The sequence below is a fragment of the Poecilia latipinna genome, unplaced genomic scaffold (genome assembly GCF_001443285.1).
Source record: "Poecilia latipinna isolate Pla-1442-1.1 unplaced genomic scaffold, P_latipinna-1.0 Scaffold451, whole genome shotgun sequence".
NCBI lineage: Eukaryota > Metazoa > Chordata > Actinopteri > Cyprinodontiformes > Poeciliidae > Poecilia > Poecilia latipinna.
In genome coordinates this window covers 135,651-151,021 of record NW_015113067.1, presented here as the reverse complement: position 1 = coordinate 151,021, position 15,371 = coordinate 135,651, and the positions used below count along the sequence as shown (strand labels likewise).

Genomic DNA, 15,371 nt, shown 5'->3' with positions numbered 1-15,371 from the left:
TTAGTAGCTAATATTTAAGTTAGGGGTAAAGTTGGGTCATATTAAGGCCGATACTCCTATATTGGAGTGATGGTAAGTTCCGCGCTTGCGCATTAGGATCCTTGACTGGAGAGAAGATAATTTGACGTTAGGTCGTTAAATAAATTTTCTCCATGGAGGTAAATATTGTAGGTAACATTTAAAGTTCTTTTAGTTATTTTAGTGTTAAGGTTTATTTTCAAGAATTAGTGTTTCTCTCAGGACGTCTTTGTTGTTCACCTGCTGGAGTAACTTGGTGTCGTTAGCAACGACAAAAACAGGCTGTAGCAACGAGACTTCTGAGTTAAATTCACTGAACATCATCATCGGTGTACTGTCTCTTAGGACTTTAAAAAATCCCTGATGCCGCTGTTTGGAAATACATTCAGCCCGAAGAAGACTCCGCCTCGCAAATCTGCATCTTTGTCCAGCCTTCATACGGTACCATCCGAAAATATTTTTACTTTTCAATCTTTTCACAATTTGTACCGTTATAACCACAAACTTCAGAGTGTTTCATTGATAATTTGGAGTTTACGCTCATATTCCAGAAAATACGTCACCTACTTAATAAGTTCAATTCAGATTCAAATTCTAATTCAAAAAACGTCATTTATCCCAAAGTTAAATGAAATGTGTCGCTGTGGAAGGAGATGCTGTGAGCAGTTTTGTATTTTATTCACAATTCTGCTCTTTTTGTTTTGCTTTATCACATAAAACCCAAATAAACTGAAATGAAGTTTATGGTTGTAACCAGAGTTAAGTAGTAACTAGTTGTATTTATTAAATTACATTTACTTGAATAAGTTTTTTTAAATGTACTTTTGGGAGTAATTTTTATTTTTTATATTTGTGTGTACTTTTAACTTTAGTAATAATTGGATTATGAAGTATTTCTACTCTTACTTGAGTGATTTTCTACCCACTGAATGAAAAACACACACCTGCAGTTTTTATTAAAATTTCAGACGTTTTTATTGAAAGGAAGTGATTTGGAAAAAAATGTTTTGCTTGATTTTGTTTTTGTTGTATGAATTATTGTAATATTAGTCCTTTAAAATACCAAAATTTGTACTGATTTTTATTTTTGGCTCATCTGATGATGTCATTTCTAAATATGAATTGATTGATAATTTGATCAGTTGCTCAGACTTTTTACCAAATACTTTTTTACTCTTATTATGATGGCTATCTTTTATTTCACTTGAGTAAAAATATGTTGAATTATTTCTACTCTTACTTTTGTTATATTTTTGGGGACTCGGCTCTCCTCTGTTTGCAGAGCTTCATTGTACCAGTAATGTAATTTTGTTTATTTTACCTGGAAAGATCTCGAAACATATAAAGTTGATCTGATAATCGTTTGTCTTGTGTTTCAGTTGGATCGCTCAACAAGAGAAATAGAGCTTGGCCTGGAGTCGGGACCTCCTGCGATGAACTTAGGAGGCCAGAGCTGGAAATTCGAGGACGGACAGTGGATAACAGGTGAGGATAACGGCTTTTATTCAGACTAATTCTTCTGAATGTGGCCGTTATCAGATGATGTTAATGTTTTTCTACAACCAGAATCTGGTGGAAATGCTTCTACTAAGGAGGTGCAGCGGCTTAAGAAACGAAATCTGCAGCTGGAGGAAGAAAATAACCTCCTAAAATCAAAGATTGAAGTTCTGATGGACATGGTGACGCCTAATTTTGTCTTTTCACTATGAAATAATAATAAAGATGATATGAATTTCAAACCCCTGTTAGTTGTTATCCAAACTGGCTCTGTAAAACATTTTATATTTTATTTTGCACTTTACTTTCCATGTTTTCTGGTTATGTTAATAAATTCATTAAAGTATTGCATTCTGTAATTTAATTTCTTCTTTCAAGCTGACAGAAACTACAGTGGAGTACCACCTGATGGAGAAAGAAATCGAAGACATGAAAACTCAACACCGAAGAAAAAAATGACAATCCACTCTAGTTAGATTTTTTTTTTTAGAGTTTTTTAAAGATAAAAGGCAGTAAAATGAAACTATGAGTCATTTATCCTCACAATAAGACATTCAGCTTTTAACAGGATGTAAGTCGATTCAGCTGCTTCCTGTTTTTGTCCCATTTTTAAAATATAATATTTCTTTTCGTCTGTGATTATTTCCACATACAGCCTATTTTTATACACTTTACGTCTAAACTGCATTCAAAAATAACTAACTTTCTCTTATAATTTTCTGCGTTGTTTTTTTTATATGAATTCTAAATGAAAAATCTGGACAAACATTTTAATACATCGTTATTATTCTGTTTTGGTGCTTTTTGTTTGTTTTTTTGTTTTTTCTTAGCTTTGGAAACAAAAGACAAATTCAAAATGTTTGTTCTTTGTTAAAAAAAAATCCAATTTTGTTGGAAGAATTAATCATAATAAAAATAAATAACCCGGTCATTATTTATTATAAACATCTGGAAGGCTCACTCCTACCTGTGATTCAATATCACTGTTTCTTTTTTGTAGAATGCTGTTTGGATTTCAAAATAAAATGTGTATTCAATATAAAATATCACTTAATCTGTGATCTTTTCTGTTTTGGTGCCTATATATAAATGTGTACATGAATAATTTAGTAATATTTAACCCAGTCACAGCAATGGTTTTGCAGAAATATTTCACATGTTGTTTTTTTTTATAAAAAATGACACAGATAGTCATTGTGGATTATCTGCGTGTCTGGATGTGTTCCTCTGTTGTTTACTCAGGTTAACGTTTCCATCCGTGTTGTGTTTGTTTTCCTTCTTCTGTTTGCTTTGGTTGAATCCAAATGAATACCGACACTATAACACACTTTTTTATATGAGCGGAGGATTACTCCTGATTTGATCTGACTCCACATCATAATTTTTTTCATCACAGGAGTAATGATAATATTATGCAAAATGTACGGAGTAGACAGTACAAATATTTCTCTTAAAATGTGGGTAAAGTAAAAAGTTGTCCAAAGGACAGATACTTAAGTGAAGTAAAGATACCTGAAAAATCAGTACAGTAAAGAAATACTTTTACTTTTTTACTTTATAGCTCTGTTTAAATGACCCCACGGTATTGATTTGATCACAGTCGGATCAATATTTCTCTGTATTTTGTGAATGGGCTGCTGGAGATGGTGTCTCCTAATCTGATTGGAGGATTCTCAGCTCAGTCTGTACAGCGATTGGGTTAGTCCTCACTTTTGCGCATGCGCCGATATCATCGAGTAGGCTGACAGCGCGAGAGACAAAGTAGTTACTCCTTAGCCTTTTATTTCAGCACCTTAAATCACAGTCTTTACGGTCTTCTGTTTGACTCCTTGGATGGTTCGTTGACTTTTTCGTCTTTGGAGTCTTTAACAGGAAACAATGCCGCGCGGTGGTGAGTATTTTCTTCTGTTCCGACTGCTAAAAGTTTAATAAAATCCGTTCAACTCGCACATGTTTAGCTGTTAGCATGCTAGGTGGCTAACAGATCACAGATATTATTTATGATAAAATTATCATTTCTAATATGTGCCGGTGAAGCCGACATAAAAAGATAACATAGATGTTATATCTACCTTTTTAAATTGTTCGTTTTATGTGTATAATTACTTTTAGCAAGAGTAGATTTAACCCTATTAGCTTACGTGAACATTTTAGGTTGATGACCCCTAGTGGACGAACGGTAGGATTGCATGTTATGTGAAGATGTCTCAACATGTATTTAATCCTTTATGATCAATTATCTGTTTACAGCAGAGATGTTAGCAGTAATCTGCAGTCAGCTTTGGGTGGAGGAAGTGAACACAATCAAAGGAAAAAACAATAGAAAGCTATTATTTTAGAAATACTAACAGTTTATGAAACTAACACACTCCCGTTTTATCAACCCTGTGTGAAATTGAGCTGATTTCAGCTCAAAGATAAATAAACTTTATAATTCTGATGAACATTTGTTTTTGTTTTAATTTATCAAGCGATTAGTTTATTGCAACAGGCCTAGTTAAACTTTTCAGAGTCATTGTGGATGATGATGATGGCTATTAGCAGGAGAGATCTCCTGTAGCAGTCAGTATTACAGTGAACTTGCAGAAGATTCTGACTAAAGACACTCACTTTTGTCATTTTATGTATATTTTAAGATGTCCGTCCTTCAGTGCAGATGAAGGCGTCTGCAAATAAAATGTTTTATTATTAGACCTGTCGCAATAAATTAATTAATCACATGATAAATTAAAATGAGTTTAATAATATCCATTTGCTTAATTTATCATTTTTCTACCAAAAACTGGATGATAAGTCTTCAGTCTGGTCTCAACCAGCCTTTTTATGAAGGTCAGTTTTGTTTACAGAGACTTAATAATTCATTTTATTTGTCATTTCTGTTGTTTGTGTATTTTGGATATTTAAAATGTTTTCCAGCTCCAGTGTTAAATGTTCATTAGAATTGAAAGTTTATTGATGTTTGAGAATGTTTTCTTACATTATTATTATACCATTACTGTTATATTACTATAAAATATTCTCAAAACTACAATATTATCCTTTATCGCAATAACTTCTGGGACGATTCATCATCCAGAAATATTTATTTTCATGACAAGAATAATAACAATTAATATTATTAACAAGCTCAATGAACCTCTGGAATAAGCAAAACTATTAAGAGTTTTATGGCAGCAGAATTTAAGTTGATATATTAGATTAATCATGGAGTCAGAGAAGAGAAAGTAAACAAAGGTCATAATAGAAATGTTTGGATGTCAGATTTTCTGTGGTGAAGCTCAGCTAGCGTTTGTTCATACAGTAATGATTTCTCTAAATCCTGCAGGAAAAAAGGGCCACAAGGGCCGAGGGAAGCAGTTCAGCAACCCGGAGGAGATCGACCGACAGATGAGACTCCAGAGAGAGAAGGTGAGTGAAGGTCCTGCGGCAGAAAGAACCAGATTTCCTGTGAAACTCGTCTGCAGACATCTGTGGTTTGACAGGAGGAGAGCGGCGGAGCGGAGAAGGAGAGCTCAGAGTCAGAGGAGGAGAGCAGCAGTGAAGACGAGTCTGAGGTGAGCGCAGAGCGTCTTACTGAAAACTTTGATGCTCTTCACTTTATTTTGGTAAATTACCAAACAAAAGGAAACAAAAACTCAATTCTGCTTTACAAACCAGAAAAGGACTTTTCAGTTAGGGGCCACACAAAATCAGCCCAAGAGCCACAAGTGGCTCCCGGGCCACACTTTGGACACCCCTGCTTTAAACATTATCTCCAGTATTTCTACATATATAATGTCTTTACATTTTAAGGTTCGATTTTGAATAAAAAGTTTATTAACTGTTTCACAATATTGTGCTGTAACCGTTTGTTTTCCACACCCAGTCTAGGAAGAGGAGCGGCGTGGAGGGCCTCATAGAAATCGAGAATCCAAACCGAGTTTCTCAGAAGAGCAAAAAGGTGACAGAGGTGGACGTGAGCACGCCCAAAGAGCTGAGCCGCAGGGAGAGGTAGGCGCCGCGTTGCTGCTCCTGGAGTCGCTCTGAGGCGCCGCCGCTGAGGCTTTCCCTCCTTCTGCTCCTCAGAGAGGAGATCGAGAAGCAGAAATCAGCAGAACGCTACAGGAAGCTCCACCTGGAGGGGAAGACAGAGCAGGCCAGGGCCGACCTGGCCCGGCTGGCCATCATCAAGAAGCAGAGGGAGGAGGCCGCCAGGAAGAGAGGTGCCGTACTTTAGTTGCATCTTTTGCTACAAATCATCAAACATTCACTGAAGGATCCTGTTGTTGACCATTAAGAAAGAAAATGAAAATGTTGATTTTCTTTTTTAAAAATATAATTAAATTATTTGATTTTTTAAATATTTTTCTAACATCATATAAAAACATTTAAATGAAATAAAATAAATTAATACCTTATTAAAGATTTAAAACATAGTTTTAAATTAGAAATTGGGGATATTATTACTTCACTGATTCAGGCTTTTTGTTTTTCTTTGGTAACTTGCTGCAGCTGAAAACAAGTGTCTTGATTTCTACTAATATTATTAGCTTTTGATATTTTCTGCCAATTTTCTAATTGTCTGATTATTTCTGCCAAACTTGATTTTATTTTTTGTTTTGTCGTTTATCTACCTGTGATGTTGTGAAGCTCTTTGGTCAGCATAAATAAATATGCCTTATAAATAAAGTTTGAAATGAAAAATCTTCAGAAAGTTCCAGTTAATCGATTACTAAAATAATCATTAAGTTTGCAGCCAAATTCAAAAACTACATAAAAACCATGAAAGTTAAAATTGTGTTAAAATGGATGTGACCAGTAAACTCTGCTTCTTGTTTTGCTGCAGCTGAAGAGGCCCAAGCTAAGCGTTAGCGCCTCACCTGGAGCGTCACACATTTCAGTCTCAGGGGAACGGAGGAAGTGGACGGACAGCCAGCGTCTCCTGAACGTCCCTGTCCTCCGACCGGAGGGACGGGGACTTCTGGGACAGCATGGACAGAAAAATGGGTGAAGCAACGCCGGAGGACGACGGATGCAACATTTGGAGAAAAACCTCTGAGTGTTTCACAGCCTCTTCCTTATTTCTCACCAGGGTTTTTACGTCTAAAGCTGCTAAAAGTTTCATTCCTTTGGATTCACAAATATTTCCCTGTTGATCTAACTAAAGTTTTACAGTGAGGACTTTTATGCTCTTTTGTTTTCCAAGTCAAGCCGCTGATGCAGAGACGACAGGAAACTGTTAAAACAACAGTTTGCGGTTTGTTGTATTGCAGGTTTAAATGTCATGAAGTAGGTTTCTATTTCATAAACAGTTACTATTAAATGTTGCTTTAAGTTTTTTTGAATAAAACAAGATTATTCTGGTTTTGTTTCATGAGGATTTCCTTCATTTTAAAACAAATCTAAATAAAAACTTTGGGCTTCCTTTCAAATGCATCTAAAAAGTATGACGTTTGGTTTATTAAGATATTTTCCACATTTATTCATGATGTCCTTCAATATTCACCCACCCAGAAACAAGTTGGTTTGCAGGTATAAAACCATTGAGTTTTTTTATGAAGTGAAAATTGCCAAATTACAATAAATAAATGACTTACGAATTTACTTAAACCTCAGGAATTTCTTAAAACAGAAAAATTATAAATTTATTACATTTAGATTTATATGTACATGATTTAAATGTATTGATTTCATTTTAAAGTGTAGATATATATTTTTTTCATAACTGACTAAATTTTATATTCCTTCGCTGAAGCGCATCAAAAATACGTTTAAAATAAATTTAAACTGCCAACTTCCTCCTTTAAATTCGGTGGGTGGGATTATAATGACATATGTAGATAAGCTGACCTCTGATTGGCTGTTTGTATGACGACCTTGACGTCTGATTGGCTGCTTCAGACAGCATGTTAAGACAACTTCTTCCGAGTTAGCTAGAACTCTTTCAATAGCTTCGCTGTAAAGTTAAGAAATAAACAAAATAATTAAATTTCTCTAATTCATGCAAACTCTGGGTGAGCAACTTCAGCCTCTATATTCCTGGTTTGGTCTGAAATATCGCTAATAAATTCACGAGCGAATGTTAGCCCGTGTTAGCTAGTTGGCGGTGCTAACAAAAAATGCTAAAGAAATTAAACTTGATCCGGTCTGAAGTCTGTGGCAGCTTCCTCCACATGTAGATATTAATAGAGTTAAAATATATTTTTAAAAAAGCTCAAAATAACCGAGAGAAATATTTCTCTTTTTTTCCGAGAGAAATCTGAAAAATCGTTTGTGTGCATTTAGTCGGCCCCACCACTAGGCGGCAGCATCTGTCAGGCACTTGCGTTATCAGCGGCTTTACCGCCTATATTTAAATTCCTACAGTTTGTCATAATATTAATGAGACTATAACAAATTATAAAGAAAAATTTGGTGGAAGGTTTATCTCTTCCTGGACCGACACATTTTAAATAAATTGATCAGTTTCTGGTTCTGCTCATGGTCGTTTTTGGCTCTGATGTATGAAGAGAAGTTCCTCAAAAAAGGCGACAGGTGACAAGAAATGAAACTTTGATGAACCAGAGGCTCACGCTGCAGTGAAACCCAACCGGCTCTGAAAATGTGATTCCTGCTTCTGCAAAACATTTGAAAACTCGCTGCAGTAAAATCAGAACATGTTTGAAAACTGGGACAGAAATGTCTCAATCAACGCCGAGTTTCCCCTTTCAGACATTTCACATCCTGCAGCAGCTAACACCGTTAGGAACAGAAGCTGCAGCGTGGACTCACCTGCCGCTCACCTGCACACCTACCCACTGCTGAGACTCAGTGGGGGGTTCAGAGTGACACCCTGAAATAAAAAAACAAAAAAACAACAACAACCGGGGGAAAACATCTGGTTCCCTTTCGCTGCTGACGTTTCATCCGAGCAACTTCCTCATTTGCTGAAACAAGAACGAAAACCGAACAGCCGCAGAAACACTCACGACGAGAGGCAGCGCGACCCGGCTCACCTGCGCCTCCAGCTCCCGGTGAAGCAGCCCGGCCCGGAGCGCCTCCGGACCGGTTCGGATCAGGAAGCGGAGCGGGTAGGACTCCAGCGCCAGCATGTTGCGGCAGTCTCTCAGCATCCTGAAGCAGTTCGGATCGGCAGCAAGGTAAGAAAAGTTTGATCAGAACCGACTGTTGGACCTGCATGGTGGTTCCGGTCCGCTTTCCGGGTCTCCCGTGGACCCGAGAAGGCCCTGATGGTGTTTGTCTGATGGTTCAGTAGCCAAAAAATGAATTAACGTAAGAGTAGCAGTACTTTAAAAAATATTTTACTCAAGTAAAAGTTAAAAGTAGCCGTCCAAGAAATGAATCAGTAAAAAAGAATTTGGTAAAAAGTTAATCTAGTACTGAGTAACTGATCAAATTATCAATAATTTCATACTTAAAAATTCCATAATCAGACTTAAATATAAAGTTATGTGGAAGTTTAGGTATTATAATAGTAATACCTAAACTTCCACATAACTTTATATTTAACCAGAATTACAACAATTTATATAAATAACAAAAAATAAAATCAGACAAAAAAAATCTAAATCAATTTTTCCAGTAAAAAACTTCTGAAACTTTAACAGAAACTGCAGAAACTGTCTGAGTTTGGTGAATCTTTGGTTTAAATATGTTTTTTTATTCAGTGGGTAGAAAATCCAGAAATTTTACTCAAGTAGAAATACTTCATAATAAAATTATTGACTAAAAGTAAAAAGTACAGCGTAGTAAAAAATACTCCTAAAAGTTTTTTTTTTTCAAAAAAAGTTACTCAAGTAAATGTAACTGAGTTAATGTAACTGTCTGACTCTGCAGAAATGATACTGAATGATAACGAGACAAACACAAAGCGATGCCGGATCTGAAAGTGGAAGGGAAATTATTCATTCTTTTAATAATTGACTTGGACTAGGCCGTTAGAAAAACTGAATCAGCTTTGATCTCAACCATCTCATATAACGATGCACGATATATCGGCACCAACATCGGGATCTACCGATATTAGTCATTTTTCAACACATCAGTATCGGCCTAATAAATACGACCTCTGCCGTCTGTTTTTGGTCGGGTTTTTCCCCAAAGGTGTCAAAAAGTTGACAAATATATTTAATATTGGTAAATATTGGTTATCGTCCAAAACAGTAACATCAATATCGGATATCAATATTGGATCAAATTTTGATATCCGTGCATCCATAATCCCATGATATGTGTAAGAGGTTTTCCTCCTGGATTATCCTGGACTTCCCTCCATCATCTCTCACCAGCCTCACTGATCCCCACAGCATGATACTGCCACCACCATGTTTAACAGAACAGTGTGTTTATTGTCTCTGGTTTTAGTCTAATCTGAGCAGAGCACCTTGTCATGTTTAACCCATAAAATGAGTAAAAGTTTGTGGTTGTAACGCAATAAAAAGTGAAAAAGTTTGAGCGGCGTTAAAAGTTTTGCAAGGTGTGATATGAATGTACAGATTAAAGAGTTTTATCTTGTCAGATAAGGTTTCAGTTGGTTTGTAGAGGTTAATATTTATGAGGCATTGTTTGTAAAGTTACACAGTTAAAAATGAAACAGTAATTTTACTTATTTTGCCTGTCAGGGAAAAAAATCATATTTTCACCATATTATTCATTCATTTATACATTTTAAATAAATAAGCTAAATATTTAGCTTCATACAAAATATTTTATTAGGAAGCTACGTAGTTGGTAAACAAAATATTTAGTTTGAAACTAAATATTTAGTTAAGCTAAGTATTTATTGGTAAACTGCATTTTCAAATTGCTAACTAAATACTGCATCAAGCTAAATATTTAGTGTGAATATAAATGTTTAGTTTGCTCACTACATACGTAGCTTCAGAGTACGTTTAGCTTGCTAACTGAACTATTTTTACTTCAGTCACTGTGTAGCACTTGAAGAGCACTTTTTGCATTTTATTAACAAGCACTTTATTTACCATTGCACCTTAAGAATAGATTTATGAATCAATAACAATTTGCATACAAGAAGTTTTAACTATTTGCTGACCATGTTCAGCTGTTAGCATGTAGCCTGGGGCTGTGCGCCGCCGAGGAGTGAGGAGGTTTTCTCTGAAGGAGGATCATTGTTACTCAGAGCTGCTGGTTTGTAAAACTTGAGCCAATGTTTGTGTGTGATCTGATTAGTGTGGAGATGGAGGAACCTGACATTCCTGTGTTTGGACAGACACTTCCCCGGGGTCCGGGCACCGTTTACAGGTTCTGGGAGAGGCCATGGAAGGGGGGGATTGTTTGTGGTGTTTCATAAAGGTGCTTATGGTGTAAGGATAAAACATAAAATATGAATAAAAAGTAAACAGAAATGTGTTTGTATTTGGTAAAAGGTATTTTACTTGTTTAGGTGGAAACTGTGGATTCCAGGTGGTTTGTCCTTCACTGTTAGGCTGCAGTTGGTTTTATTCTTGATGATCTGAGGAATAAACTGTTGCTGCTTCTGTAAATCCAGCTGCAAACTAACTGAAGAATTAGCTTGAAGCTAAGTATAGAAGATAAACTGAATATTTAGCTTGAAACTGTGACATTTATAAAATACTGAATAACATGGTGAAAAAGATTTAGTTTGGTTTTAACTCAAACTATTGTTAACTGGTAACTTTACAAATGGCTGTAAGTTTTTGAGGCTATAATTGTCTTATTTTCATTGTGTGCAGTCTTCAGGTAGTTCATGATTGGTTTTTAATCTGCTCTGCGTCTTCAGGTCGTTGTCCCTTCGTATTTCTGACCGGCTGTTTCTGCTTCTCCTCTCCGTTATGTTGTTGTTTTCACGCTGAGCTGTAATTCTGCTGGTTCCTTTTTAAAACCGCAGTCTGGTTTTATGTGGTAGAAAAGGGATTTCCAAGTGATAGTTTGGGTTGAACACAAAGGGAACCAGCTGCCAGGGATGTTTTAAAGCTCATTGCCAAAAAAACTATAATAAAATATTAAGATTTCTACTCTGACAGCCGAATAACTTGCAACATCCAGGCTCCAAACAGCAGATAACCACCGACTGCCTCAGTTTTGTAAAACGCTGCGGGTGACCAAACTTGACACCTTCCTTATTTCTGGTGATGGTGATACGCAGACCTGCGTGCAGCAGGACTGATGGTGTATCTGCAGGCCGCCTCCTCTGACGCACTCCGGTTTAATAATAAACCTACGCTGCATGCATCTGCATGCATCTGCAGCAGAGCAGCGCTTGCTGGCAGTCTGCTCTGATGCTGCGACCTTTGAAGGAAGAAGTGCTGCTGCACCTGTTGACACATCTAAACATTTGTTTTCCCTTTCAGTTTTGCTCAAATCTGTATTTTAACTCAACTAGCATGGTGGAGACTAAAACTACAGGAACTGTGGCCTCTCCAGACTTGTTCACCCCAAAAGTAAAATAATTATTGGTCTAGATTCAAGTGCAAATATGTAATAATTACACTTGAAATAAGACAAAACTAACTGAGACGTTACGTAACAAAGTTTAAGTGAATAATTCCTTAATATTGATCAAAAATACAGAATGATTTTTCATCATTATTTGGATTTATTTACTTTAAACCAGCTCCTGTATTTTGTTGAAAAGTTACTTTTAAGTTAGTTTTGTCTTATTTCAAGAGTTTTAATATATTTACAATAGAAACTAAATCCAGTTAATGTTTTGTTTTTGCATGTGATTCCTGAACATTTAGTTATTTTCAAACAGTAGCTGCATCATGTTCGTCTGATGTGGAGCTTTATTGGTTAAATTGCAGACCCCACACTGCAAAAACACAAAATCTTACACCAAGTATTTTTGTTAAGTTTCTGGTGCAAATATTTTATTATACTTGAATTAAGACAATACTAACTTATAAGTAACTTTTTTAGTAAGACATAAAAGTGTAACCAGGTATTTGCAGCACAAACCAGACCGTGTTGGGAGTTTCTCTGCTGTGCGTTTTGCTCCTCAGATGTTTTAGCGGAGGAAACGAAGAGCACCTTGGAGGAGCTGAAGCCTGTCTGACCCCTTCAGGAACTGGGCTGGGTTTCCTCCACATCTGGCAACAGAGCTTCACTTAGAGCGGCTTGTGTCGCTACGCAGCCGATGAGAATAAATAACTAACAGGTCCTCCTACTTTAGCCCTTCGGCCTTTCTTTAGTCAGGTTTGGTTAGTCAGCCTATTGGGGGGTAAAAACGGTCAACATTGTTACGCAGATATAAAATATCAGAGCAGAAAGCTGGTCAGTGGAAACTCTCTGCAGTGAGTTGATTTTTAAGCAGAAAGTTTGAGGTGATGCTCCTATGGAGGAGTTGAGGTGTGAATTTTATGAAAGTGGAAATGTTACTGATGCCTGTGGAAGCAGGTGGGGGTGAAGCTAACAGACAGCTTCCCTTCTGTAAAGTACGGGGGCGGCAGCATCATGCTGCGGAGATGCTGTTGATCTGACTTGGAATGTTTGTCTGAGACTTCAGTCTTACTGCCAGTTTTTATCCGATGTAATGAAGAGTGAGCTGCAGACTGCTTTACTGGTTAGCTTGGTTGTTAGCTACAGACATTGGTGGATTATTATTAATGTAATATTAATATCCCAGTTTTATTAATAATATTAATAAAACTGTTTGTTAGCTGTAGCTATATAATCATAGTAATATGAATTTATCTCCAACCAAATGTTGTATTAAACAACTTTTGATCATTTCAGAACAAAATTACCATAAGCTAGCTGCTACATTACAGGAGACTTCCTGTTGAGAATATCAAAATAAAAGCACTGTACACTCTTTTTTTATATAATCTACTTATGTTAGCTGTAGTATCATAATGCAGCATAATAATGACAGCATAAATATTTATCCAACTGAATGCTTTATTAAACGCCGCTGCCGATGTCCGACATTCTATTGCTACTAAGCTAGCTGCTACAAGGAGACTTCCTGTGGAGAATATCAAAATAAAAGCCCTTCTGGTTACATTCATTCAAAGGTTTAACACATTTATTCACTTATACCTTAAATTGAAACATCTTTGCTGCTTAGAATAGAGAACGAAGGTTTAAACAGGGATTTAGAAAATAATTCTCCAACTTTACTAAAACGTATCAGAGTGAGAAGAAGAAAACTCTCCAAACCAAGTTTAGTTAAAGGACAAAATGAATAAACATCTGGTAACTCGAATATTAGAAACCAGAAACTCAGCAACATTTAAACTCTTTCTATTTTTTTTACAGAATAATGTTTTTATAATTCTAGTGGACGAAATATTACATCTGATCAAATTTCAGAATATCACAAAGCGTATTTATTGGATTCTTAAATTAAACATTAAACAATTAAAAGACTGAAGGATGATTATTGCTCATGAGTTACTTTAGTCCCGTGGAGCAGCTGTGCTGGTTCAGAGCCAGAACCAGAACATCCAGGTAGAAAACGACCAGCGCTGGTTCAGCAGCGGGACGTTTGGCTCTCTGCAGAGCTGAAAGTCGCCCAGCGCTGCTCTGCCCTCCTCCCAGTTCAGCTGCTGACGCCTTGAACCAACAGCCGTCTAAACTTAGCAACCCAGATCGCTTCCTGACAACGTGACGTCATCAAGGTACGCAGAGAGAACAGACGTCTTTTACCGGCAGCAGCAAAATAACAGGCAGCCGAGGCCCGAAGGTTCACAGAAATACAAAACTACATTCAAAATGTGTAACAGTAAGAATAAAGTAATGATCAAATAAAATACAGTTTAGTTATCTGAGCTGGACAGTTTAAGAAATGTACAAAATGTTCCTTTAAAAAAGGAACTTTTTGAAAAAAGTGAGAATTAAACTGTTCAGAGTCTACACTGTAAAACCAAATGGGTAATCTTTACTACAGCAGCACACAGTGAGTGATGACACTGGGACGGTTGGTTTTTACAAAATCATAAACCAAACAAACCAAACTCTGTTTCTGTAAAGGCTGGTGTCCGAGAAGGACTGAAGCTTTCAAATAATGTTTACAAGTAACTGACTCAATTATTACTCGGTTTTTTCAGTATTCATTTCTCATATTTATCAGGTATTAAATGTAAATTATGATCAGTTTGTTCTTTTAATACCATAGTTACATTTAAACATGTAAAACTGAGTAAAAGTTTCACCATGTCAAAGATTTTCAACCAAATGATGAACAGGATGTTTGTCTGAGTCCAGATCAGTGCCAGAAATATAACCATCAGTAAATAAAACTACTGAATTTCAACAGAGCTCCACGAATAAAGACAGAACAGAAACTGGTTGAAATGCTGACATGCGTTCTGCTTTTACAAGACGCACAGCTTTATGAATATAATATGCAGCTTTGGGAGGGAATGCAAAGCAAAACATTCCTGCAAAATACAGAAGGTATTATTAATAATAGACTGACTTATTATGTAAAAGAAAATCTTTGTTTACAGTGTAGATGGCCACATAAAAAGCATGTGGCGGGCCGGATTTGGCCCCCAGGCCTCGAGTTTGACGCACGTGGTTTAAGTTGATCTCATGAGTTTTTACATTCAACGAGTTTCAGGGCCACACATAACAGAACAGTAAACAAAGTTACAGTGAGGATTTCCTGTGTTCAGGTTTCTGTGTCTGTTGTGTCTCCGTGTCGCCCAGCGGCCTTTGACTGAGCCCCTGTGTCTCCTGTTCCCTGAGTCGCTCTCTGTATTTAGATACACCCGTGTCTCCTTGTCGGCTCCTCGTCTCGTCTGTCGTGCTTCAGGTCTTAGTCCTTGTAACCAGTGGCTACCAGTAGCTACCAGTGGCTACCAGTGTAACCAGTGGCTACCAGTGGCTACCAGTGGCTACCAGTGTAACCAGTGGCTACCAGTGTAACCAGTGGCTACCAGTGGCTACCA

At 36.7% G+C, this 15,371-nt stretch overlaps 3 protein-coding genes across 6 annotated transcripts in view; all 3 read left to right on the top strand.

The window, feature by feature from the left end:
- Positions 1–73: 73 nt before the first annotated feature.
- On the top strand, positions 74–2,312 carry cby1 (chibby 1, beta catenin antagonist). Of its 3 annotated transcripts, none has more exons than XM_015038744.1 (5): positions 74–158; positions 364–459; positions 1,398–1,503; positions 1,585–1,697; positions 1,894–2,312. In XM_015038744.1, exons 1-5 carry the CDS (start codon positions 153–155, stop codon positions 1,972–1,974), a joined length of 402 nt encoding a protein of 133 aa, XP_014894230.1. In that variant the 5' UTR covers positions 74–152; the 3' UTR covers positions 1,975–2,312. The 3 variants fall into 3 exon arrangements, with proteins under 3 accessions (XP_014894230.1, XP_014894231.1, XP_014894229.1); XM_015038745.1 differs by having other exon boundaries at positions 74–167; positions 1,901–2,312; XM_015038743.1 differs by having other exon boundaries at positions 74–167.
- Positions 2,313–3,224: 912 nt separating this feature from the next.
- pdap1a (pdgfa associated protein 1a) lies at positions 3,225–6,455 on the top strand. The gene is made up of 6 exons (XM_015038764.1): positions 3,225–3,406; positions 4,841–4,923; positions 4,998–5,069; positions 5,381–5,505; positions 5,581–5,717; positions 6,341–6,455. Exons 1-6 carry the CDS (start codon positions 3,394–3,396, stop codon positions 6,364–6,366), a joined length of 456 nt encoding a protein of 151 aa, XP_014894250.1. The 5' UTR covers positions 3,225–3,393; the 3' UTR covers positions 6,367–6,455.
- Positions 6,456–7,399: 944 nt separating this feature from the next.
- Positions 7,400–15,371, top strand: part of sh3bp1 (SH3-domain binding protein 1) — a 30,967-nt gene continuing 22,995 nt past the window's right edge. Inside the window, exons 1-2 of one of the 2 annotated variants that reach the window (XM_015038749.1) lie at positions 7,400–8,536; positions 8,569–8,633. In XM_015038749.1, coding sequence (XP_014894235.1) covers positions 8,584–8,633 — 50 coding nt within the window. In that variant the 5' untranslated portion in view covers positions 7,400–8,536; positions 8,569–8,583. Of the gene's footprint in view, positions 8,634–15,371 lie in introns of both variants that reach the window. The other variant, XM_015038750.1, reaches the window with a different exon arrangement.

Coding starts and splice junctions, on each gene's coding strand:
- cby1 (XM_015038743.1), top strand. Junction 460..1,397: donor CTTTGTCCAGCCTTCATACG/GTACCATCCGAA, acceptor CTTGTGTTTCAG/TTGGATCGCTCAACAAGAGA. Junction 1,504..1,584: donor GGACGGACAGTGGATAACAG/GTGAGGATAACG, acceptor TTCTACAACCAG/AATCTGGTGGAAATGCTTCT.
- pdap1a (XM_015038764.1), top strand. Junction 5,506..5,580: donor GAGCTGAGCCGCAGGGAGAG/GTAGGCGCCGCG, acceptor TCTGCTCCTCAG/AGAGGAGATCGAGAAGCAGA. Junction 5,718..6,340: donor GGAGGCCGCCAGGAAGAGAG/GTGCCGTACTTT, acceptor GTTTTGCTGCAG/CTGAAGAGGCCCAAGCTAAG.